This window comes from Narcine bancroftii, chromosome 1 (assembly GCF_036971445.1).
Source record: "Narcine bancroftii isolate sNarBan1 chromosome 1, sNarBan1.hap1, whole genome shotgun sequence".
Taxonomy (NCBI): Eukaryota; Metazoa; Chordata; class Chondrichthyes; order Torpediniformes; family Narcinidae; genus Narcine; species Narcine bancroftii.
The window spans coordinates 86965966-86991814 of NC_091469.1; the positions used below are offsets into that span (position 1 = coordinate 86965966).

The window sequence follows — 25849 nt, forward strand, 5'->3', positions numbered from 1 at the left end:
TCTTTCATAATTTTGTTTCTATAAATCATCCTCTCGTTCTTCTGAATTCCACTGTGTGTGGCAAGGTTAGGGTTGTGGTTAGCGCAACGCTGTTACAGCAACAGTGACTGGGGTTCAAGTCCAGCACTGTCTGTAAGGAGTTTGTATATTTTCCCCGTGTCTGCGCGAGTTTCCTCTGGGTGCTGCAGTTTCCTCCCACTGTTCAAAATGTACATAGGTTATAGTTATAGGTCAATTGGGTGTAATTGGGCTCGTGAGCCAAAAGAGTCTGTTACCATGCTGTATATCTGTAGATCTGTATGTATGTATGTATGTATAATCTCTTCTCTTAGGTCTTTGTCATTCCTTTTGTGCAAAGAACCTAGAATTCATTTTTTTTATTTGTCTAAACCAAATCGGCATATTGTTACAGGGTAGATATGACTGGATGCACATTACTTTGTGGGGATGCATGCCAATTGTTCCCTCTATTGGGAATGGACAAGGGAGCACTGGGGGAGCAGTCCCTGCGGAAGGCAGAGAGGGGAGGAGAGGGGAATATGTATCTAGTGGTGGGGTCACATGGCAAGAACCAACATTTCACTTGTGAATCTGCAGGGGTCATCTACTGCATCCGATACTCCCATTGTGATGTTCTCTACATAGAAGAGACAGGGCACAGACTGGGAAATTGCTTTGTTGAGCACCTTGGCTCTATTCGCTGCAATAGTTTGGATCTCCCAATGGCCACCCATTTCAATTCGCCATCCAATTTCCTTTGTCTCATGCACTACCTGACTGAGACCACTCACAAATTGGAAGAACAACACCTCATTTTCTGACTGAGCACCCTCCAGTCGGATGGCATTAATATCAACTTTTCATTAAACACCCCCCTCACTTCTTCCACCCCCCAGCCCCAGCTCTGTCTCTCTCCCTTTTCCCTGTCTCCTTTTGCACAGGAGACAATTCTCACCTCTCCCCTTATCATATCCAATTAACAGTATTTGTTGGTCTGGATTCCTCCTCCGGCCAGCATTGTCAGCATTCTGAGATTTCCTGCTTTTTGTATATTCTGCTTATTCCTTGAAGAAGGGCTCAGGCTCGAAATGTCAGCAATACATCCATAGAAAACAATGCTGAAAGACCGGTGGAGTTTCTCCAGCAATTCGGTGTGCTTTTACAGTGAAACTCATCTAAAATGCGAGAAGTGATTGTAGATTTGAACCAACAATTCTGCCTCACGGACTGTTCCAGTACCAGAAAGAGTAGGCACAGACTCACAATTATTTGTTACATGCTGAATACGTCACTATCACGAGGAAACAGCCTCTCCATAAGCAGCTGAGAAGAAAGATGAAGAAAAAAAATTGCAGGATGGGAATTTAAAAAAATACATGCCAGGCAAAATTAGTGAGAGAATGGAATTGGTTTGTAGCCATCATTTACTCAATAAAAGCCTCCTTTCCACGTGGCGAGGAAATGTAGAAATATCCGGAAACAACTCAGTAAGTGCAATGTGAGAAAAAAACATTTTGAACCAGATTAATCTTCATTCCCTTAAAGCCTACACTGACCCCATTCCCCCTGTGCAATGCCACTATTGCTTCAAAATGGCTTACTGCCAACTTAGAAATGGTCTGAGGATGAATCTAAACAACTCAGGATACTAAGCCTGAGCTGAGGATTGGCTTAAATATTGCTGGAAAAGAGGCAACTTGAAGCAGTGGGTGCAAAAAACTGAGTACTCTCTCTTGAAGATGGCTGATTCAATGAACAAACCCCTTTCAACACTGGTGTCGATAGTTATGGTGGAAGAAATGTGAGCTTCTAAGACAGGAATCTGACTGTACATCAGAGCAATCTGGCTTCCACTTCAACACTCGGACACTGGATACTTGTTGCTTGCCAATACCATGAATCAAGAGCTCCATGCATAGATGCATGTATCTACATACCCCTTTTGTATTTAATTAAGGTTTGGACAATGAGAATTTCACAAATTATTTTTGTGGTCGAAAAAATTCCCTAGCGTAATGCTTGTCTGGTTGTCTCTCCTTGTAGGTCTCAAAAGATTCACTGGTCATTTAAAATAATTATTTTTATTCAGAGTCTGTAAACCTTTGGAATTCAAGGGACTCTGGAAGCTCATTTGTTTAGTATGACACTACAGTCATAAGCCGGATATCAAATAATGATGAGATAGAATACAGGAAGGAGATTGAGAGTTGTGAGACAAAAGATCTGTGATCCTAGAGTCCAGGAGAGGCAGTCCCCTGACCACACCAATGGCTGAAGTGGAGACAGGAGGTAGCTTCATGTTCCTTGGAATAAACATTTCCACTTACCTGACGTAGATAAGCATACCAACCCCTCTACTTTCTGAATAAGCTAAGAAAGTCTAGCTGTACCTCATGTTGCAACAATATCTATAGGTGCACCATCAAAAGGATCCTTATTGGATACATCACAGCCTAATACAGGAGCCACTCCAACCAAGATTTAGAAGAAGCTCCAGCTCAAACAACTCCATCAACACTTCCTGTTGCTTAGGAAAGGCAATGAAAGTACTGATGGACTCTTCCCATCCCTGAGAATGGAGAAGATTCAAGACTCTGAAATTGTACATCATTGTGTTGATAAAAGCTTCTTTCTTGAAGCCAACAGGCTTTTGAATTAACCTTACAACAATGATACCATGCTGCTTTCGCTATGTACTAGATTAGTGGTTTTCAAACTTTTTCTTCCAACTCACATATCACCTTAAGTAATCAGTTACTAATCACAGAGTACTTATGGAACAGGGATTATTTGAAGTGGTATTTGAGTGGAAAGTAAAAGTTTGAAAACCACTGGCTTAGATGATCTTTTCATTTAATGTTCTGCTCTGCAGTTGTGCTCTTGACATTTGAATGACTGTGTCCGGCTGAATGCATGTTAAATTTATCTTGCTGGATTCCTCGTTGAAGAAGCCTTCTTATTTACCAGGTATAAAGTGACAATAAACTTGAAATTGAACTATACCCAGGATTGAGATCTGTAGTTTGTTTGACATCAATAGAATCAAATATATGAGAAATCAAATGAGGAAAAATGAATAAGATTCAGGATCAGACAGGACCTTGTTGATTCACTATAAAGGCACCTCCTTATTCTCCTAATTTGTCCTTGTGTTATGGCAAGGATTAGATGACTGTTATAAATTCTGAGTAAATGAGAAAATTAGAAAAGATTTGTTGCTTTGTTAAATTTGCAATGCAAACATGCCTTTCTGCAGTATGGTGGAAACTGAAGTGATGTCAAGGAGCTTCAAAAGATAATTCTGGCAGTAATTAAAATCTTAAGTCATATTCTTAACCATACCCACTTGGTGGGTGCTGACAGCATATACATGAGTAGGTCACCCAATCCCAGTAGTTTCCAGCTGGACTAGATTTCTTCTGCTTCTATAATGGATTCGCTCAGTTCCTCAGCTGCTCATCCAGTTCCTTGATTGCTACTGTTTTTATACAGTAAAATCTCTAGTATCTGGCACCGTTGGGGATTGGTAGATGCTGGATAAGTGAATTTTCTGGATGCTTGAAATTGTGGTTGCAAAATAACAGCAAGGTGCTCTAATTTTAAGTTCTGTATTTTTTACCTATTTATTTTCCACAATTGTTTTGGATGGTTCCTTGAGGCTGCTAGTTGCTTGAATTCCAGATATCAACAGTTGTACTGCATTTATATTTTAAAGCAATTAATTTTGATCTCTAAAATAATATTTGTCAATCTACACTCATATCCTCTTCATTCTAACCACATGTATGCTTAGAACTTCACTTTATTTTCACTATTCACTTTTGTGTTCTAATCTAAACTCCAGTGAGCTTGAACTTTAAATGATCAACCTTTCCTCCCTGTGGAAATGTATCTTAAGCACCAAATGTATAAAGATTTCCCATTGCTCGATTATTGTTTTGCCTTTCTTTCAACAATCTTTGATTTTAATCCATCTGATAATGATGTCTTCTCAGATAAATAAAAGCTGCCTTACTCAAATTAAACATTTCTTTGCCCTTTCTCAAATTCCCATCTGAGACCATCAAGATTGCTTTTCTCCAAATGCTCCCCAATTGCAACATGCTGGATTTGGTGGTCAGATATAGCACCTCTTCCTGCTTTGTGAGCATTTTGAATGCATTTCCCTGGTGATTTACCATCCTTATGATGACACAGTACGCTTTGTGCATTCCCAAGAATTTCTGTACCCTCACCCTCTTTTTTTCCCTTTTGGCCATTTCCAGGTTACAGGCTCCCAATATATGGACACCCTGCATATGAGCAAGTCCCATAATATTACTAAATTCAAAATCCCATGTACTTGCATACTCTCTCTTCTAGATTTTCTTAACAATTTCATATGTATTGATTCCATTCATTACAATAATGTGGAGGTATAGTTACATCTGAAATGTTGTTTGTGCATTTGCATCAAATTAACTTCTGGATGTTTGTAAAGGCAGAACCCGCTCATTTCCTTGTATCACCCTTTATAATGTGACCACGATCCATATATGTAGTTCTTCATCTTGGTGTCTGTGTTTTAGTCACTAATTCTTCAAGTGCATTCCATACAACCTTTGTGTGTAAAAATAGCTAACAATTTTCATGGGAGAAGCACATAGTCTCAGAGACAGGCAAGTGGCCTTTTAATATTAAAATTGTCTTTCTGCTGATTTTTTGTCAGAAGTCACTTGTGTCTAATTTCACTCTGAATCCAAGTCCCTTTGTTCTGGAAATAATATTTTTAAAAAATTGAATGTAAATTATATATACAGCACTGTAACAGGCTAATTCGGTCCCATGAGTCCATGCCACCCATTTTACACCCCTACACCCCCAGTATGTTTTTGAAAGAAATCAGAGTCCCTGGAGAAAGCCAACGGAGACATGGGGAGAACGTACGTACAAACTCCTTACAAACAGCGTGGGAATCGAATCCAGGTCCAGTCCTGATCACTGGCGCTGTAAAGCTGTTGTGCTAACTGCTAGGCCAACTGTGCTGCCCTATTAGTTACACCTCCAACATTTCCAAAAGATCTAATAAATCGGAGAAACCTCATCAGTCCCTACAAAACAGCCCAACCCTCATCTTTACTCAATGAGTTGATTCCATGCCATCATATCAAAATACCCCCCAAATTATCATTTTTTGTGTGTGTGGGAGACATCAGGATAAGAAATTAACCTCAGATCTAAATGGAAGCATGGGGGCTTAAGCACAAAACATAACAACATTTACATTCCATGTTTTAATTTATTCCCAAAATATATGATCTTAGCAAAATATGGGATTAATTTGCTACATAGAATAAGCCTAATAATATATCATCATAGAGCTGTACAACATAGAAACAGGCCTTCCTGCCTAACTTCTCCATCCAATCCAGTTCCATTTGCCTGTATTTGGCTTCTATCCCACAAAACCTGTCAAAATGACTTTAAAATGTCCCATTTGTAACAGATTTTCCTGGCTACTCTTTCCTTATATGCACTACCCTTTGAGTGAAAATTTTGCCTGTGGATTTTAAAACTTTCTCCTTTCACTTTAAATATATGACCCTGGCATGGAATGGTTAACATAGAGCAATTACTGTGCCAATGACATGGGTTTGAATCCAGTGCTATCTGTAAGGAGTTTGTACCTTCTCCCTGTTTCTATGTGGGTTTCCTCTGAGTGCACAGGTTTCCTCCCACCCCTCAAAAAAGGTACGGTGGGGGCTGGGAATTTTAGGTTAATTGGGGTTTTTGGGTGGCATTGGATTGTGGTCTGTTACTGTTCTGTATGCCCAAATTAATAAAGAATAAATTAGTTTTTGGACTCCCTTGTCCAGAGAAAAAGATCTACATTTCACATGATTTCATATACCTTCTGCACTCCAAGGAAAAAAGTCAAGATTCTTTTGCCTGCTGTAAGGCAGACAGATTGGCCATCGACAGAAATTGCTCAAAATGCCTCTTACCGTCAAAGAAAGAGAAACAAAAGAGAGATGCCCCCAGAGTTACTGAGAGTCTGTAGGTTCACTTCCAGAGCTTTTGCAGCCACACAGAGTTCAGTCCAAACCATTGGCAACCTGAGCTCCAGATTTGAACCTCTGACACTATCAGGAACCTTTCAGTCCCTATGGCACCCCCTCACAACCTGGTTCCAATACCTGGCATCCCTTCAGCCAGTTTTGAACCAGTCTCCTGTGGTCTGCAGTGGTGTGAGTCCCCTGACATCAGTCTCCAGCAGCCCGCCGCATGCATTGGTCTTTCAGCTGCAGAGCCCCCTCACAGGTCTGTCACTGTGGTCACCGTCCCATGGATCGTCTCCTCTGCTTCTCCTTCACTGACGGGGGTTGGTCTCCCCATTTTCTGGTACCCTGTGGCAGACCTCTGCTTCCCTGGAGTCTCAACCCCTTGTGACTGCTGCCGATCTTAGCTGCCGCCATCTTGGAGGCAGACCCCACGGTTGCAGGATTTTAAATAAAAACTACCATAGGCTCCTTTAAAGGGTCATTCAAAGCCTGTGTGCAACTGATGGCAGTTGAATGGGCAGTTTGACCTCATGGGAAAGCTGCATCTCCTCTCCTCACTCCCCTTGGATCCACACCAGTGGCAGCACTGCCATTACAGCGGTTCCAGCAGCGCTGCCATTTTCTTTAAGTCCCAAGCCTATCCAGCCTCTCCTTGTACTCAAGCTCTCCAGTCCTGATAATGTCCTTGTGAATCTTTTATGCACTCTTTCCATTTAATGATATCCTTCCAGAGTAAAACATAACAGTCTGCAAACACCATGGTTGAAGTAAAAACAATGGTAGAGAAATACAGTAGGTTAAACAATGTACTTGATGTAGCAAAGATAAAGGTACATAACCAATGATTTGGGCTTAAGCCCTTCATCAAGGTATAAGCACAATGTAGGCAGAGGCCTGAACAAAATGGTTGGAGGAGAGGGGCAGGGGGAGGAGCACAGGCCTACAGGCAGGAAGTAAACAGGTGGATAAAGGTGGGAGGGCACGCCAGTAAACAAGGGGAGGATGGCTCTGTGAATGGAGAGGGAACAGGGTGGACACCTGGAGAAAAGGTATGGGGAAAAGAGGGAGAACGGGGAATAGGCTAGCAGAAACCAGAGAAGACAATGTTAATGCCTTCCAGTTGGAGGATGACCAATGATATCCTTCCTATAGCTGAGCTAGCAGAACTGCTCTCATTATTCCAAATGGCATCTCACTAATACCTTGCACAGCTGTAACATGATATACCAACTTATGCACTCAATGCTCACACCAATGAAATCAAGCATGACAAACACCTTCTTGACCATCCTGTCTCCCTGTATCACCACCTTTTGGGACTTTATGTGCCCGAAGCCTTTGCTCTCTCTGTTTTAAAACACTTTCCACATCCTTACCATTTATTACATAAGTCCTGCCCTGGTTTGACTTGTCTGAGTTAAATTCCACCTGCCATTCCTTAGCCCACATCTCCATTTCATCCAAATCCTGTTGTAATTCTAGATAGCCTTCCTCACAGTTAATAATACCAGCAATTTTGGTTCCATCTGCAAAATTACTCACTATGTTAGCCACATTGTCATCTAAATTGTTAATTGGGAGCCATGTTCAATAGTGGGGAATATTTCGCCACGAGTACAAGGTGGATATTGCCTTAATTCTGATATTACTAACTGCCTTCTTAAGACAAGCTGAAGCTTTTTCTTCTCATGAATACTGTGGCAAACTGTGTCAATTTATTCATGAAGGAATTGTATTTGTAATATTTTATTGGCTTTGCCAATGTGCAATCTTCAGCTTAGTTTGTTAAGGATAAGGATGATTTGGTTAGAGGAATCATACAGATGTTTCATGATGAAAACTTTTGGCCATTTAAAGTGGGGGGGGTGGGGGGGAACAATTTTTCTCACATTCCAAGTCCTGGATTTTTATATTACAGGGGGTACTACTGTAGTATTAACATTATTAAATAATGTTGAATGTTTCTCCCCATTGGGACAGAGTTCAAGGCCTCTATTTCTTTTTGGATGAAAACATTTCCTCAAGTTCCCAGTAATTCTTAGATCAATTAATGAATCCAAGGTGCCTAGTTATTGACCTCTCTGCTGAGGGAAAGAGGTCTTTTGGGTTCACTGTACCTAAGCCTCTCCTAATTTTATAAACACCACAGAGAGCATGACGGTTATTGCAATGGTCTTACAATGCCTGCGACCCGGGTTTGAATCCATCGCTGACTGTAAGGAATTAGTATATTCTTCCCATGCCTGAGAGGGTTTCCTCTGGTTTTCTCCCACCCTTCAAAATCTACAGTACGTGAGCTGGAAGGTCCTGTAACAATGTTGTATGCCTAAACTTAAATTTAAAATTTAAGTACATTCTAAGGACTAAAATTAACTTCATTATAGAAACTCATACAGGAAAACCTGTTTATGGCATATCATTGTTCTAGGGATAAGTGACGATAAATTCTTGTTAAAGAAGCAAAGCAAGTCCTGCACAAGAGAAACCAATGCTATTAAAATACGAGAAGAAATTGAGATGACAATTCTCTTTTGTTGATTTTCTTCTGAAGTACCTCATAAGAAAAATAGTTGAGGAAGTAAATGAGTTGATAAAAGTTTCAGTTTTAGGTACACATTCTGTTCAACAGTAGAGTTGTCATTAGTGTATTTAATTGGGTACTTTTAAATTGGCATTTTCTTGGTCAATTTTACTGAGTGAAGAAAATTACATGACAGTATCAAATGTTATTTTTACATCTGAGAAATATGAGACTTTTCTTCACTGGGCATTTTAACACAACTGTGTCTAAATAGTTCAAAGGCTTTAGCATGAGTATGCAAAGACTATATTTGAAATGACCCAGACAAGCATTACTACACTTGTGGTCAATATTCCATACTTTTATTTAACCGGTGTACTTCAGATTTTTTTTTCTTGATTGTACGAAAAATTTCCTTTGCATGTACAAACACATTACCTTCCTGAACTTGACATCTGCTTTCCAAAGGAAACAGGAAAAAGGGATTTTAGAGCCCCTAGGAAAATAACATTTTCCAGAATGTACCATTTTGATTTTCTCTTTCCCATCAATGAGGTAAAATTTGAGAAAATATGGCAAAATATTCACGTAACCTTTACTCTGTTGACATTAAACCATACTACTAATGACTGATTGTTAGCAGATGGCATCCCTGTTATTTAGGAAAAAGTGACACTCTTAATATTAAAAAAAATTAGAACATTCAGTTAAATTGTTAAAAATTTAGCTTGCTTTCTGTTCTACTCAAACTTTCTCCTTTGTTAAAACAATCTACCACTCAGCATAGCTGTGATTTAGATGTCAACATATGCCACCTCATAGACTGAGAATTCATAACCGATTTATTTAATATTGGATCCATTTCCCAAGACAAATTTACAAAGATCTTTGAACATCTCTTTTGTACATGATGTGATACAAGCTTGGAGCAGCAGTTTTAATACCTGTTGTATTTTAGGTTCATAAATGTTATGTCCCACCTCATACCTTGGAGAAGGGCTCAGGCCCAAAACATTGGTTATATCCCTTTGCTTCCAATAGGCATTGCATGATCTGCTGAGTTTCTCCAGCACTTTTGTGTATTGCACTACAATCCCAGAGTCTTCAGACTTTCCTGTTTAATTACTATTATAATTGTTTTATTTGTCAAATGGCAAACTTTCTTTCAAAAACATCTCATGGGTTTTTATGTTTATTGGATGCAGGGTTTTACGACAAGTGTTCTCCTACATCCCGGGACAGAGGATGGGTTCTTGGCATTCAGTCCATGAGCGAGCTGGGTAATAGAGACCCACGATTCTTCTTCACTCTAAAAACAGACAGAGCTCGTAAAATGACCACCATCACAGCCCAACAGAAGTACCATGCCAACCAATGGGTACACTTGGCAATAAGCTATGATGGACGTAAAATGAAGCTGTATGTTAATGGAGCACAGGTGGCTGTCAGCAATGAGCAAGTCGGTGACATCTTCAGCCCACTTAACAAAAAGTGCAAGGCTCTCACACTTGGTGGAAATTTTCAGAATCAAAATTATCGTGGCTACATAGCTGACTTCAGTTTGTGGAGTGAAGGTAGAACTCAGCGGAAAATAATCCAAGACATGAAACACCACACTCAAAGTAATAGCGAGCTTGTTCTCCGTGACAACTTTGAGGATGTGGAGAGGCACTGGCTAACTCTGAAGGACAGCAAATACCCTCAAACAGAGCCAAAGCATCATCTTGACTGGATTTCGAGCACTAATCTGAAACCTCCTCCCTGTGGCCAAACTGTCTGCGACAACATTGAAGTCATAGCAAGTTACAATAATCTCTTTCACTTTCGCAAGCTCAAAACCGTCCGCTATAGGGTTGTCAACATCTATGATGACAACCACCAAAAACCTACAGTTACCAGAGAGCAAATAGAACTCCAGCATCAACACCTAATCAATGCATTTGAGTGGTACAACATCAGCTGGGATCTCACAGTTTTGGATGTCAAGAATTCCTCTCTGAGGAATCGTCTTATATTGGCGAATTGTGACATTAGTAAAATAGGGAATGGGGACTGTGACTTGGAATGCAATCACACACTGACAGGAAATGATGGTGGTGATTGCAAACCAATGAAGCGCTCACCTTTGCTGAAGAAGAAAGGAAACGGAGTATGTGACATGGAATGCAATGACGAACTGTACAATTTTGACGATGGTGATTGCTGCATTCCAGAGGTGACTGATGTAACAAAGACGTGTTTTGACCCTAAATCGCCCTACAGGTAGTATTACCAATTGTTAAATCATCATGGAATAATTAGTATGAAATGTACGTAATCTGGTTTAGTTCAAGTGAATGAAATGCCTCTGGAAGTGAATATATAAAATGATACAATTGAGTGTTAAGGTTGATGCAGCGATTATTTCTCCCATCTCACATCTGTTTGGTACTACTGTCAGTTTGTAATTTATATGTTCTTGCAATGGCAAGCACTCCCTCCAAGGCGCTCTGCTTTCCTCCCACATCCCAAAGATGTTGTTGTCTTCATGTGGTAAAAGAATCAAAAGAGGTAGTTAAAGGGCACGTGAGAGAGAATAAGTTGAAACTTTTCAGGGAAATAAGAGGAAAAATTTGACCTATAGATCTGCTTGGAGCCAGCACTAACCTAATAGGCCAAATGGTGATCATCTGCATTTTAATAAGAGACTTAATTTGAAGCTCATGTCATCTACTTTTTGGGTGTTCTAAATTCTAAAGGGATAATCGCAGTTTTTTTTGGAGGGATTGAATTGTTGGCACTCTTTCTCTTGGCAAATCTTTGTACAGTGTAGTCTTTAATTAGGTAATGAGAAGGCCAAAGTGCCTAACAATCAGCACTTCCTTGGAATATGCAAGGAAACTAGAGCACCAAGGTCATAGAGAGAAAGTGCAAGCTCTAAACTGATAGTAACAGAGCTCAAAATTGTATTTGTTCACTGGAGATGGAAGTACCATGCAACAGATCTTGTAGCTGCACCACTATGCACCCCTTCACTGCTTCAAGGTCCTTATAATCTTTGAATTCAATCTATAAAATATTTACTTCTAGAAATTTCAACCTCAACTTAGCAGCTGTTGATTTTGTAGACTTGTTTCTTCCATTCCTCCTTCTCTCCCAGGTGACATGTTTGGCATAGTGCAATCCCATTACTGTGCCAGCGATCAGGAACAAGGTTCGAATCCCACGCAGTCTGTAAGGAGTTTGTACATTCTCCTTGTGTCTGCATGGGTTTTCAACTTGGGCTCTGGTTTCTTCCCACAATTCAAAAACGTCCCGGTGGTGTATGGCAGCACCAGCTTGTGGGCCGAAATGGCCTGTTACCGTGCTGTATGATTAAATTTAAAAATAAAAATTTAATCCATTTTTGCCATTTAAAATGATTATCAAGAGAGTTTGTGGCCCACTTTCTTGATCACCATATTTTGTTTCAAAAGTGTCTCATCGATTCCACCATGGAATTCTCAGTTACAACTTTGTGTTCATTCTGCCCACTGTGAAAGTCAAATAAAAGTCCAAAGATTTGGTCAACTCAACAAGGTTATCAATTCTTAATATTTAATTTTTAGTGTTGAGCATTCAGGTTTATTAAATCTGTGAAAACATGCAGAATCATTCGATTTTACTGAATCTGAAACTTTCCTTGTTTGTTGTTGGGAAACAAATTTAAGTAGCTAAATTATATGAATGGTAATTGTCCTGTGACACATAACAAATCTATTGCATTGCCTTGCTTTGTATATAGGCTGTGAAAGGTGAATGCATTTAAATGGACAATAAGCCTATCTTTGTTTAAAGTTGCATGCTATAGAGGTTTATACCAGTAATTTTATTTGATTTTTTTTTCTCTCCTCTATGCTTTCATGGAACTGTTATCAGTTTGCCTCCTTGATAATGAATGGTGTCAAAGATCTATACAAAATTATGAGGTTGACTGGAGTCCACTTAAAATAATTAGTGATAAGACTGCTGTAGCAAAGAGCTAACTGATGACAAAGTGCCATAAACCAGAACATGTGCAGTCTAAACCTTCTGGAAAGAGATGCATTTTGTAAAAAGGCAAAATTCGATTGAAGATTTCCACTGTCATCCCTTTTGTCTGACAAGCTACTGGCAGCATCCTGTTGTCTCAATAACAGTTTGTTGATTCTAATCAATTGATTTATTGCACAGAATAAACCAATCAGAAGAGGAAGAGAGAAAAAAAACTTCTTCCCAAATCCTGCATGTAGAACAATTGTACAAAATTATTGAGCTGTTAATGAATTTGAAGTTGTCCCTCTTGTTTTACGTGGCTTTCTTAGTGTGCATCTACGGGAACAACTTGATCCTTAGATATTGAAGCATCATGAGAGATAATTGTGCTTTTGGCATGCGATTGGAGGGACAATGTGTCAAAGTGAATCTGAATGATGCATTTCATAATGGTGCTGAGTTGGACAGCAGCAAGGTTGTGGTGACTATATTTGGGTCACACTTTGCACACAACTTGGCCATTGGTATAGAAGGCCCATCAATGATATCTTTGGCTCTAATGCAGATTTATTTTATTCACTCATTAGTGGGGGAAAAGGTATTAATGTTGCTCCCAAATTATTGAAGAACCATTTGCAGATTAAATCATATCAGTCGACTTGGAATTGAGCAACCCTCCCTACCCCATACCTCTCAGTGTGGCAAGCAGCTTTCCTTCCCTCAAGGAATTTAGTCCCATTGTGATCAGTATTACTTCGTTGATCTTTCCTTTTCAAATCCTCATTTATTTAATGAGTTGAATTCTGCAGCTGCTCCATTAAGATATAATATTGTCTCTGTAGATCAGAGGTCTAGGAATTTGAGATTTCAGATTTTCAGAGTATATACATGACATCACATACAACCCTGAGATTCTTTCTCCTGTGGGCAAGGCAGAATTACTCTAAGTGGTGGTGCAAAAAAAAACTGTACACAACATAGACATGTAAACAAATAAAGAAATGTAAATAAACTGACAGTGCAATGGAGAGAGATAATAATTAATAAAGAACAAAATAAGAGCCCTTAAATGAGTCCCTGACTGAGTTTGATGTTGAGGAGTCTGATGGTGGAAGGGTAGCAGCTGTTCCTGAATCTGGTGCAAGTCTTGTGGCCTCATTCCTGATGGTAGCAGCAAGAACAGAGTGTGTGCTGGGCAATGTGGATCCCTGATGATTGCTGCTGCTGCTCTCCAATGGCAGCATTCCCTGTAGTTGTTCTCGATGGTGGGGAGGGTTTTGCAGTGATGTCCTGGGCAGTGTCCACTACTTTTTTCAGGGCTTGCCACTCAAGGGTATTGGGGTCCCCATACTAGGCTGTGATACAGCTGATCAGGACACTTTCCACTACATTTTAACATTTAGTCAAGGTTTCCAATGTCATACCCATCCTCCACAACTACTGAGGAAGTAGATGTGCTGTTGTGCTTTCTTCATGATGCCATTAGTGCATTGGTCCAGGAAAGATCTTCGAGATAGTGACTCCCAAGAATTTAAATTTTTCTCACCTCTCCACCTCCAATTCCCAATGATCACTGGATTGTTCACCTCTGGTTTTCCCTTTCTGCAGTCAATAATCAGCTCCTTGGTTTTGATGACGTTGAATATGAGCTTGTTGTTGGTGCACTATGCTGTCAAGTTTTCTCCTCCTATATACTGATTTATTGGCCCTTTTTATATCACCCACTACTGTGGTATCTTTAGTGAAGCTGTAGATGGTATTGTTGTCATACCGAGTCACACATTCATAGGTGTATAGCGAATAGAGCAGGGGGATAAGAATATATCCCTGTGATGCTCCAGTACTGATGTGGATTGTGAAGGAGATGTTTTTGCCAATCCACAGAGTTTGGATATGGATATGAGGAAGTCCAGGATCCAATTACACAGTGGAGTGTTGAGTCCCAAGCCTTGGAGTTTGCTGATCAGTTTTAAGGGGATGATGGTGTTGAATGTCAAACTGTGGTTGATAAAGAGCGAGTGGGAGAAGTGGTCCGTCCTCATCAGTCTTCAATCTAATTGTGAGGCTATCTAAATTACTTCTGAGAACCACTCATTTGAATACAGAAATCATAAATTTCTTGCCAAGTCTTTGTCTTTTCATTCAAACACCAGTTTGAATTGGATCCCTGATGGAGTCTAAAGTTGCAGTGTTAATTTTCCACCATTTCACAGCTATTACTGTCTGGCCTGCAGGAAAAAAAGAATCTCAGGGTTGTATGTGATTTCATGTGTGTACTCTAACAATAAATCTGAACTTTGAATTTTGAAGGTAATGCCTTTACAGTGCCAGTGAACAGGACCGGACATGGGTTCGAATCCTGCGCTCTCTGTAATGAGTTTGTATGTTCTCCCTAAGTCTGTGTGGGTTTTCTCTAGGGCTCCGGTTTTCTCCCACCCTTCAAAACGTACCATGGATAGAGGTTAATGGGGTGTAAATTGGCTTGTTATAGTGCTGCATGTCTAAATTTTTTAAAAATTAGAAATGAAATTAATTGTTAATTTAAAAATGCCATAGTTCACGACTTTGCCCAAACCCGTTGTTTTCATGTTGCATTCCTTAAATGAGGCTTTGAGCACATTCTTGATTTTTTTTTGACACTCTCTACTCAGTGAACTCTACCCATTATGGAGCACAGCCTGTTCCAACAGTCTGACGTCATTCGCAAATCCAAATGGAGAGGGGAGATGTGGTTGTCCGACAAGGGATGAAGGACAACTCAGGAGGTGAAGGGGAGATTGGGGATAAATAAGATAGAAATAGGAGAATAAGGAAAATGTTGGATGTTGTAGGAATGTTGTCTTATAAAGAGTTGAAAATAAGAAAACAGAAATGGAAAAGGAGGAAAGGTAATGATGGAAAAACGGAAAGAGAAGATAAACAAAATATAAAAGGGCTACGCTGAACTATATGTCTTTAAATATTAATGGAATACATAACCAAATTAAAAGGAAGAAACTACTAAATTTAAATGAATAAATGTATTCCATTAGAAAAAATAACATATAGGTTAAGAAATAATATTGAAATATTCAAACAAGTATAGGAGCCTTACATTAAATACAATAGCGAAAACCTACCGGGGACAAACATTACCTAAGTTTATGGAAGGAGAAGGAAAGAAAAGAATGGACTCAGTAGAATTTCTGGTGTATTTTTGTTGAATGACAACATTGCCTGACTTGGCTTAATGCAACCTAGATTGTATACCTAAAATGGATGAGAGGGGGGGGTGGGGGGGTGGTTTGGGAGGAAGAGGGGGGGGGGAGAAAAAGTCACTGTATATGTGTGAAAAAGAAACAGTGTATATCATGGCTAATGTGATTTATGGTGTGAAAAAAAAAGGAGAAAAAAAAAAGCAAGCATGTGAATGATGTGACTTGCCTAACAGGGTTGCCTGATTGTAACTACTACCTCAGGGCTGAGCACTTTGGCCAGGAGAATGATCTGACATTGGTTTGCTTGTGCTGCTAGTGAATTTAAAGGATGTTACAGATCAAATAGCAGTCACCAGCATATCCTTATACTTGGATCATAGCTTTCTTTCTGCCAGTGAATCTTGGCATGAGGCAGCTGTAGTATTGGGAGATTCTGATCTCAGGACTTGAAGGTTTTTTTACAAATCATTTATCTTTCTTTACATTGATGTTTTTGCAGAATCCTACCCAGTCTTAGCAGCTTGAACTTACACAACCTACCATTTCTGACGATGTTTGGAATACACAAAATTTGGACAATTATATTTGAGTGGGAAAATTAAATAAAAAGAGAACATATTGGAAACAGTCAGAAGATCAAACAGGAAGGAGAAATGACCATGCTGAATTTTAGATCTGGGACACTTCATCCTAATTGGACCTGAAGTTGAAACATTAATTGTTTTTGTTTAAACAGATACTGCCTGACCTGCTGAAAGTTTTCAGTTTTTAACTACAAATCTGACATTAGACTTTTCCATGTCAATTGCTGCTACTTTAACCTCTCTTTCCATTTTTTAGGCCTATTAAAACATTGAACAATATTGCATTGTTTAGGCCCTTCGGCCCTCAATGTTTTGCCAACCCATATGTTCCTTTCCAAAAAAAAACAAAACCCTCCCTACCCCATACCTCTCTATTTTTCTTTCATCCTTGTGTTTGTCTAAGAGTCTCTTAAATGCCTCCAATGTTTCAACCTCCACTACCATCCCCAACAAAACATTCCAGGCATCCACACCTCTCTGTGTGAAAAAAATCTTGCTGATGCCTCCCCTAAACTTCCCTCCCTTAACTTTGTCCATATATCCTCTGGTGTTTATTGATCCTGCCCTGGAAAACAGGTGCTGGCTGTCCACCCGATTTATGCCTCTTATAATCTTGTAAACCTCTATCAAGTCTCCCCTCATCTTTTTATGGTCCAAAGAGAAAAATCCTAGCTCTGCTAAACTTGCTTCACAAGACTTGTTTCCCAATCCAGGTAACATCCTGGTAAATCTCCTCTGGACCCACTCCATAGCTTCTACATCCTTCCTATAATGAGGTGACCAGAAATGAAAACAATACTCTAAGTGTGGTCTTAGCAGAGATTTGTAGAGTTGCAACATGACCTCTCCACTCCTGAATTCAATCCCCCATTAATGAAGCCCAACATCCTACAGGCCTTCTTAATTATCCTATCAACCTGTGTGGTGATCTTGAGGGATGTATGGATTTTAACCCCAAGGTCCCTCTCTTCATCCACACTCTTAAGTAACCAACCATTAACCTTGAACTCATCCTTCTAGTTTGTCCTTCCAAAATTCATTACCTCAGAATTATCCAGATTGAAATTCACCTGTCACTTTTCTGCCCAACTCACCACCCTGTCTATATCCTCTTGTAACCACTGACAATCTTCATCTTCATCCACAACTTTTCCAACCTTCATGTCATCCACAAACTTACTGACCCATCGTTCTGCCTCTTCAGGTCATTTATAAAAATCACAAAGAGCAGGAATCCCAGAAAAGGGTCACCAAACTCCAGGCAGAATACATTCCTTTCACTGCAACTCTCTGCTTTCTTCCTACAAGCCTATTTTTTTTATTCACACAGACAAGGTTCCACTGATCCTGTGACTCATGATGAGTCTTTCATGCAAGACTTTGTCAAATGCCTTGCTAAAATCCATGTAGACCACATCTACCACCCTACCCTCATAAATAACAAACCTCCTTAAAAAACTCAATTGGATTCATGAGGGACGACCTTCCCTTCACAAAGCCATGCTGATTATCCTTGAGTAGACTGTATTTCTACAAATGCTCATAGATGCTATCCTTAAGAATCCTCTCCATTAGTTTGCACACCACTGACATAAGACTTATTGGTCTATAATTCCCAGGATTCCCCCATTACTTTTTTTTTAAACAAAGGGACTACATTTGCCATTCTCCAATCCTCTGGCACCTCCCCTGCGGCCAAAGTGGATTCAAAGATCATAGCTACTGACCCAACTATCTCTTTTCTCATTTCCCACAGCAGCCTGGGCTACATCGCTTCTGGCCCCGGGGGCTTATCAATCTTGATGTTTTTAAGAAGATCCAACATTTCCACTTCCTTTATCTCCACATCATTCAGCACACAGGTCTGTTGAAATTAGACCTCTCCGTGATAAAGGTCCTTTTCTCTTGTAAATACTTCTTTAGTGGCGCTTCCCAATATTATATTTGCCCCCCTCATCAAGAAATACCTTACAATTAAAAGATGTGCCTCAACCACAATGAGGAGAGGAAGAATATCTTGAATAGTGGCAGCAGCCACATTGAAAGTGGATTATTACGAGATGTTTATATTAGAATTTCAGAAAATAATCCAAAGCTGACTTTTGAAATTCTCAGGCATCAGGATTAGGGTCAATTATGGTAGCAAACATGTCACTTACTGCTAATTAGGCCTCTGGCATGGTATCAAAATAATGAATTTGGGAGAAATACCTTTTTGAAATTAACTTCATTTAATCTTTTATACAGCAGTAGCAGTAGAATTAGATTTGCTTCATTGGCACTTTCCATTGCTAACATGAAGTAATCCTTTAATACAAGTTTAAGGATTAGATATTTCATGTTGCTCATTTTTGTGCAAATGTTTAATATCAGTGAGATTATCCACGGCATTTTCACTGCAACCTTTTCCCTGTTGAATTATGACCCTGTGTTGGCTTTGATGTACGCCCAAATTTTGTCCAACACAATCTCCATTAGCTACTCTGAAGCATATAATGAGCTGTAAGACCAACAAATTACATCAAGATGCTGAGTTCATAATTATTACTATCTTTTGTTTAACCAATTTGGTTGTTGTGATTGTAACAGCTCCCTCCCCAACTTTCACATTGACTTTTAAATGCACATTTGCTTTTATCTTGTTGTCACCCTTGATTTCGATCCCCACTCCTTTCCCTTTGAGCCCCTTTTCATTTCTGGATCTGATGTCCCTTCTGTATCACAACTGGAGGCAGACAATTTTTGTTGCTGTCTTTCTCTTGTCAGATGCTAAATGGGGAATGGTTCCTTCTGCATGACAATTGAAAATGAGTGTCACACTCTCTGGAAAGAATGGTAGAAAGCGATTCTAAAGTGTTAAATATTGCCATTAAAGATGTTAATGATAATGTGTTTATTGTCACATCCATTGTACAATATACATATGCTGTAATTCTTGCTACAGCTGAACAGATGTTTATTTAAAAAAAACCCAACTGTACTAAAATAAATTGAAAAGGATGAGCGATTCAACAATGGCAAGGCTTCACGCTGTCCATCATGACTCACTGATCAGCATATCTATAGGGATATGCCTATCTTTGCAAGTTTTATTGAGCATGCTACTTTAGAATAATGATAACTTTGAAATTGAAGTCCTGTGGCAAAGTTTGTTTCCCAATTTACTGACAATAGCTGTACACTAGTGGTGCCTTTTTATTTCAAGCTGCCCCCTTGGGTATTGAATTCCACGGCAGTATGCACTCCACTGTAATATGGCAATAGTGGTCATTGACACATGGATGGATGCCTCAATGTATAGTGGGTGGGCGGGGGGGGGGCTTAGGAAATGGGGTGATCTATTTTAACACTGAGAAAATCTTTACAAATTCATAATTATCATTAGAAAATCATACACAAACAGATTTCTATCCACATTATTTAATACATTACAAGTTCAACCATCTTGTGTATCATGTAGTACATCATAGGTCACAAAAACGACAAGTACAAGGGACCCCCGACAGTTGTGGCAGGGGCTAAATGTCATAACCTGTTACAAAACCAAAATCTGGTAAAGTAGCAAAGCTTCTCTCCCAAAGGAACTCAATGCTTTCTATGTCGAATTTGATGACAGCAACAGTGAAGAATCACCCCTTTGCACCCCCATGTTCCCTAACGAGCCCACCCTGTCTGTATCTGAGGATGACACGTATGCTGCATTCAGGTGAGCCAAAAATTAAAGATCTGTGCTGACCAACTTACCAAGATATCCACGGATATCTTCAATTCAAACAAGCGTTAATCATACCGGTGCCCAAGAATAGGGTAGTAACTTGCCTTAATGACTATTGACCAGTAGCACTTGCATCAACTGTGCTAATGTGTTTTGAAAGGCTGGTGATGAAGCAGATCAGCTCCTGTTTAAGCGGTGACATGGATCTATTCCAGTTCTCCTATCATAGAAAGACATCTATAGTGGATTCCATGTCACTGGCTCTACACAAAGCCCTGAAACACCTGGACAGCAAAGACATCAGGATGCTCTTTATTGACTATAGTTCAGCATTTAACACCATCATCCCCTCAAAGCTGATCAGCAAACTCCTGGGAGTTAACACCAAACTGTGTAATTGGATCATGGATTTCCTCACCTCCAGGCCACAATCAGTAAAGATTGGTAAGAATTGCTCCTCCACAATCTCCATCAGTATCAGAGCACCACAGGGCAATGTTCTTAGCTCCTGCTCTACTCACTTTACACCTACAAATGTGTAGCTTCGTATGATAACGTCATTTACAAATTTTCCAACTATACTACAGTAGAGGTTTGTATAAATGAAGGAGATGAGTCAGCATACAGGATGGAGATTGGAAATTTGGCTGAATGGTGCACCACCAACAACCTTGCACCCTATGTGACCTAAACTAAGGAGCTGATTGCTGTCTTCAGGAAAGGAAAGCCAGAGGTATACAATCCAGAGATCTTTGGGGGACCAGAGGTGGAGAGGGTGAGAAAAGTTAGGTTCTTGGGAGTCACTATCTCAGAGGATCTTTCCTGGATCTAACACGCCAGTGGTATTGTAAAGAAAGCATTTCAGCACTTCTATTCCCTCAAGAGTTGTGGAGTTTTGGTATGACTCCAGAAACCCTGGCAAATTTCTACAGATGTGTGATGAAAAGTGTGCTGATCAGCTACATCATGGTCTGGTATGGGAACACCAATACCCCTGAGCATAAATCCCTCCAATAGGTAGTGGACACAGCCAAGGACATCACAGGCAAAACCTTCCCCATTATTAAGTATATCTACAGGGAATGCCACTTTCAGATGGCAGCAGCAATCATCAAAAGCCCACAGCACCCAGTTCATGCTCTGTTCTTCCTGCTGCCATCAGGAAAGAGGTATAAGTGCCACAAGCCTCACAGCACTAGGTTCAGGAACAGCTGCTACCCCTCTACCATCAGAGTCCTCAATGAGAAACTCAATCAGAGACTCATTTAAGGACTCTTACTTATTTTCTTTTGTTCTCTCTGTATTGCACAGTCAATTTGTTTACATTGTTATCTGTATACAGTTCTTTTATTTGTTTACATGTTAACGCTGTGTACAATTTATTTTTTTCACTACCAATTAGTGGTAATTCTGCCATACCTGCAGGAAAAAGGAATCTCAGAGTTGTATGTGATGTCACATATGTACTCTGACAATATATCTGAAATCTAACCTAAGGAGTTATTTAATATACACATTCAAAACATCTAATCTGATATTTAGGAGATCAGGGTTTCAAGTTAAACAGTTTAGGTGAGGAGATTTGAATTGAAGTGTTCCAGTTCCAAATTGATGAACATGTTGAGATAATCAAAACTGCTTGGGTTATTGATGAATTTGATGAACAGGCCCTCCTGTTTGATGAGTGAAAGAGAGTATCTGAAAAAATTGATTCTCTAATCTTCAAACAAAATTGGTTGACGAGATGGCAACATTTATTTAAGAGTCAAAAACAAATCCTAAAGTGCTTCACTGAGTTAAGATTTTTAAAATCGAATGTTCAGCAATGAAGGAGATGTTAAGTTAAAATTTATTTGTCACATTATATCTATTAGAATGAAAATGGTTCCTCTGCAAACAGTTGAACAGGTTAGCCCTAACATACCGAGAGCTTTAGAAAGGAGAAGATCACAATTTACAGAATATGGAGTTACAATGAAATAAAATATCAATTTGTAATAAACAAGGACAGCATGAGAGCACTGTTTTAATGTGTTCATTCAGGAGCCTGATGGGTATGTGGAAGAAACTATCTTTGAATCTTTGGTTGTGCACTTTCACCCTCTTGAACCTTCTCCCCATTGGGAGGAGGGAAAAGTGAGTGTGTCCGGGGTGTGTATATTGGCTGCCTTTTGTAAGCAGTGGGAGATGTAGGTGGAGTCCATGGAGGGGAGGGAAATCTGCGTGATGTCCTGCACTGCATTCACCACCATCTACAGCTTCTCATTATCTTGAATGGGACATCTTGCATACCATACCGTGGTGCACCCAGCAAGGATACTTCAAGGGTGCAACTGTGGAAGTTATTGAGGGACAAGGGGGACATGCCAAATTTCCTCAATCTTAAAATGGTAGAGGCATCGGTGTGCTTTCTTGACCATTGCATCAAAGTGCTTGGCCCAGGTCTGGTCATTGGACATACAGTATTTATTCCTTAGAACTTGAAAAAGTTATCTGCTGAGTGATCAATACTGATAATGTTGAGAGCTGAGTTCGAGACAGGAAAATCATATATAAAATATTCCAAAAAAAAGAGTTGGTGTTCTGGAGGTGATACCGAAAAGCTGTTGAGGCAGCTGAGCTACTGAAGGTATGGTTGACACTGACAGAAGATGCTCAAGAACCCAGAGTCAGGGGAGATTGAATGAGTTTAAGGTGAGCTGATATTGAAAGCAAGAGGAAATATGTCAGGACATAAGGAAAAACAAACCCAAAGTGGTCTTTCTAAGTTCATAATTTTAAATGTGCTTGAAACAAGCAATATAGGCACTGAGGAACAAGGGTAAAGTGGTGGGACTGGGTGATGGATGGAATAAAGTTGACCAAAATTAATTTTTAGAGCAGATGGATACAAGCCAATCAAAAGAGCATTGGAATAGTGAAATTCAGAGATGAGATTGGCATGACCAAGTGACTGATAACTCACCAAAGAATGAGAGATCCAACAAAATTATGGCCACAGCATTGTCATCTCTTAAAATTAGGTTAGTTACCTTAAATGTACAGCCATTCAATGTTATGGTATATTTGAAGAATAAAATTTTAGACTTTGTTTTGCTAACTAGATAAGAATTAAGGCACAATGTGTGTTAATATCTATGTCTGAAGTTTGAGAATTATTGTAAAGTCTGAGGTATGAGAAGAATTAATGGAGATCGTAGATAACACTCTAACAGCTTAAACTGGAAAGATACTTGGACAAAATGATAACCTGAAAACAAGCCACAACCCCAATTAATTGCACATGGTAATTACTGTTGCAGAAGCAAATAAAATAATCACATTCTCCAAATTTCTTAACCTTCACTCTCCTGTGCAATCTAGTCTAGTCTTGCCTTCTGACATAGTTTCCCATTCCTCTGCCAGCCCTGGATGGGAATTCCTTTGCTCAAAACTCTTGTGTGAAGAAATCTCTTTAAAGTTCAAAAGATCAAGGTTCCTTTTATTGTCACCTAATAATACATGAAAATGTAAGATACATGGGTGGCGACACAGTTAGCATTGTGGATAGTGCAATGCTGTTACAGTGCCAGCAATTGAAACTGGGGTTCAAATCCGGCGCTGTCAGGAGTTAATACATTCTCCCTGTGTCTGTGTGGGTTTTCCCTGGGGGCTCCAGTTTCCTCCCACGGTTCAAAACTTACCGGGGATTGTAGGTTGATTGGACGTAGTTGGAAGCGTGGGCTTGGTTGGCTGAAAGACCTGTTACTGTGCTGTATGTCTAAATTAAATTATGAAATATTTTAATTTCCGTCTGCCATAGGACAAATAGAGTTACCATGAGCATAGCTCGGCGCTCTTAACAATAAGAGAAACAGAGGCAGAAGAGAGTCCCTCAGACATTTAATCCCACAACTCTAGTTCATTATTCTAGATTTCTCAACCACTTGAAAAGATCTGGTTTATCAATCTGTTTCCATCCTTCCCCGTCCAACCATTTCAGCTCCTCCTAATCCGTATTGTTTTATTTCTTGTCTTTTCTTCATTCTCGCAATGACCCAGGTGATAAGCAGTGAATTAATGAATTTGTGTAGAATCTCTGTTGCCTCAACATCTGTCCAAAGGTGCACGCTCTGTAGACTTACTATTAGTCCATTTTTTTTATTTATATCATAAATAGATTTAGAATTCTATTAGCATTTTAACAGATTTGTCATCCTAATTGCCTTTTGAAGTCAGAATTCCTTGCTCTTCAAACACACTTCTCTTCTTTCTTTGGCTTGGCTTCGCGGACGAAGATTTTTGGAGGGGGTAAAAGTCCACGTCAGCTGCAGGCTCGTTTGTGGCTGACAAGTCCGATGCGGGACAGGCAGACATGGTTGCAGCGGCTGCAGGGGAAAATTGGTTGGTTGGTTGGGGTTGGGTGTTGGGTTTTTCCTCCTTTGCCTTTTGTCAGTGAGGTGGGCTCTGCGGTCTTCTTCAAAGGAGGTTGCTGCCCGCCAAACTGTGAGGCGCCAAGATGCACGGTTTGTGGCGATATCAGCCCACTGGCGGTGGTCAATGTGGCAGGCACCAAGAGATTTCTTTAGGCAGTCCTTGTACCTTTTCTTTGGTGCACCTCTGTCACGGTGGCCAGTGGAGAGCTCGCCATATAACACGATCTTGGGAAGGCGATGGTTCTCCATTCTGGAGACGTGACCCACCCAGCGCAGCTGGATCTTCAGCAGTGTGGACTCGATGCTGTCGACCTCTGCCATCTCGAGTACTTCGACGTTAGGGATGAAAGCGCTCCAATGGATGTTGAGGATGGAGCGGAGACAACGCTGGTGGAAGCGTTCTAGGAGCCGTATCGCACTGAATATCATGTAAGCATCTTCCATATGGCACTTACAAGTCTTGATGAAGGATTCTGGCCTGAAATATTGACAATGGTTTTCCTCCTATGGATACTGCTCAATCCATTGATTTCAGCCCGCAGATTGTGTGTTGCTCAAAATTCCACCATCTGCTATCTCCCATTGTCTCCAACTCATGACAAACCTTGAGACAAACTGGGTTGTGGCCACAAATTATTGCGTCCAGTTCTGGATGCCGCATTTCAAGAAAGATATGATGGTCTTACAAATGGGGCAGAAGAGATATACTCCAAGAATTAGGGACAAGTGAAATTGATAAGGATGCTTCAAATCATAAAGGGTTCAGTCAGAATAATCAAAAATAAATCAGCTTCAATATAGTATGGTTGGTCTATTTTCAAATAACACAAGTATTAAAGGTGAAACTACATTTGGAAGCACAGAAAAAAAAAATTGAAGGATTAAATGGGGGAAAGCCTTCTGGTCACAAACTCTACCCAAATTCAGGATTTATTTACCATATTTAGAAAACTAGATTATAAAAATCAAAAAGAAATAATTCCCAGAGAAGCTGGTGGAGTGGACAAAGATGACATAGACTAAAGGTGACTGGCAAAAAAAAAACTCAGAACCAACATAAAGAAAAACATTCTTCTGCAGTGACTGCCTAATATCTAAAAATGCAATTGTGAAGGAGTAATGGAGGCAGATTCAATTGCAACATCCAAAGGGAAATGATGAAAAAAGGGTCATTGACAAACTATGGACAGAGAGTGATTGGCTGAATTGGCCTTGCATAGAACTTGTGTTGATGTACTGGCCTAAGAGGCATATAACTTAGCTCATATGATTTTGTAAAAAAACCCACACTAACTTGTGTATGTGCATGTCCTTTAAGTACCCCATGCATTTTAGGAGAATCCAAAGGGGCAAACTCTGAAACCAAGCCACATACAATGGTAC

At 39.9% G+C, this 25849-nt stretch overlaps 1 protein-coding gene across 4 annotated transcripts in view; it reads left to right on the forward strand.

The window, feature by feature from the left end:
• pappaa (pregnancy-associated plasma protein A, pappalysin 1a) overlaps nt 1–25849 on the forward strand; it is a 374601-nt gene that overhangs the window by 28737 nt on the left and 320015 nt on the right. For all 4 annotated transcript variants that reach the window (XM_069932344.1, XM_069932351.1, XM_069932360.1 and 1 more), the window contains exon 2: nt 9768–10824. In XM_069932344.1, coding sequence (XP_069788445.1) covers nt 9768–10824 — 1057 coding nt within the window. The remainder of the gene's footprint in view (nt 1–9767; nt 10825–25849) is intronic.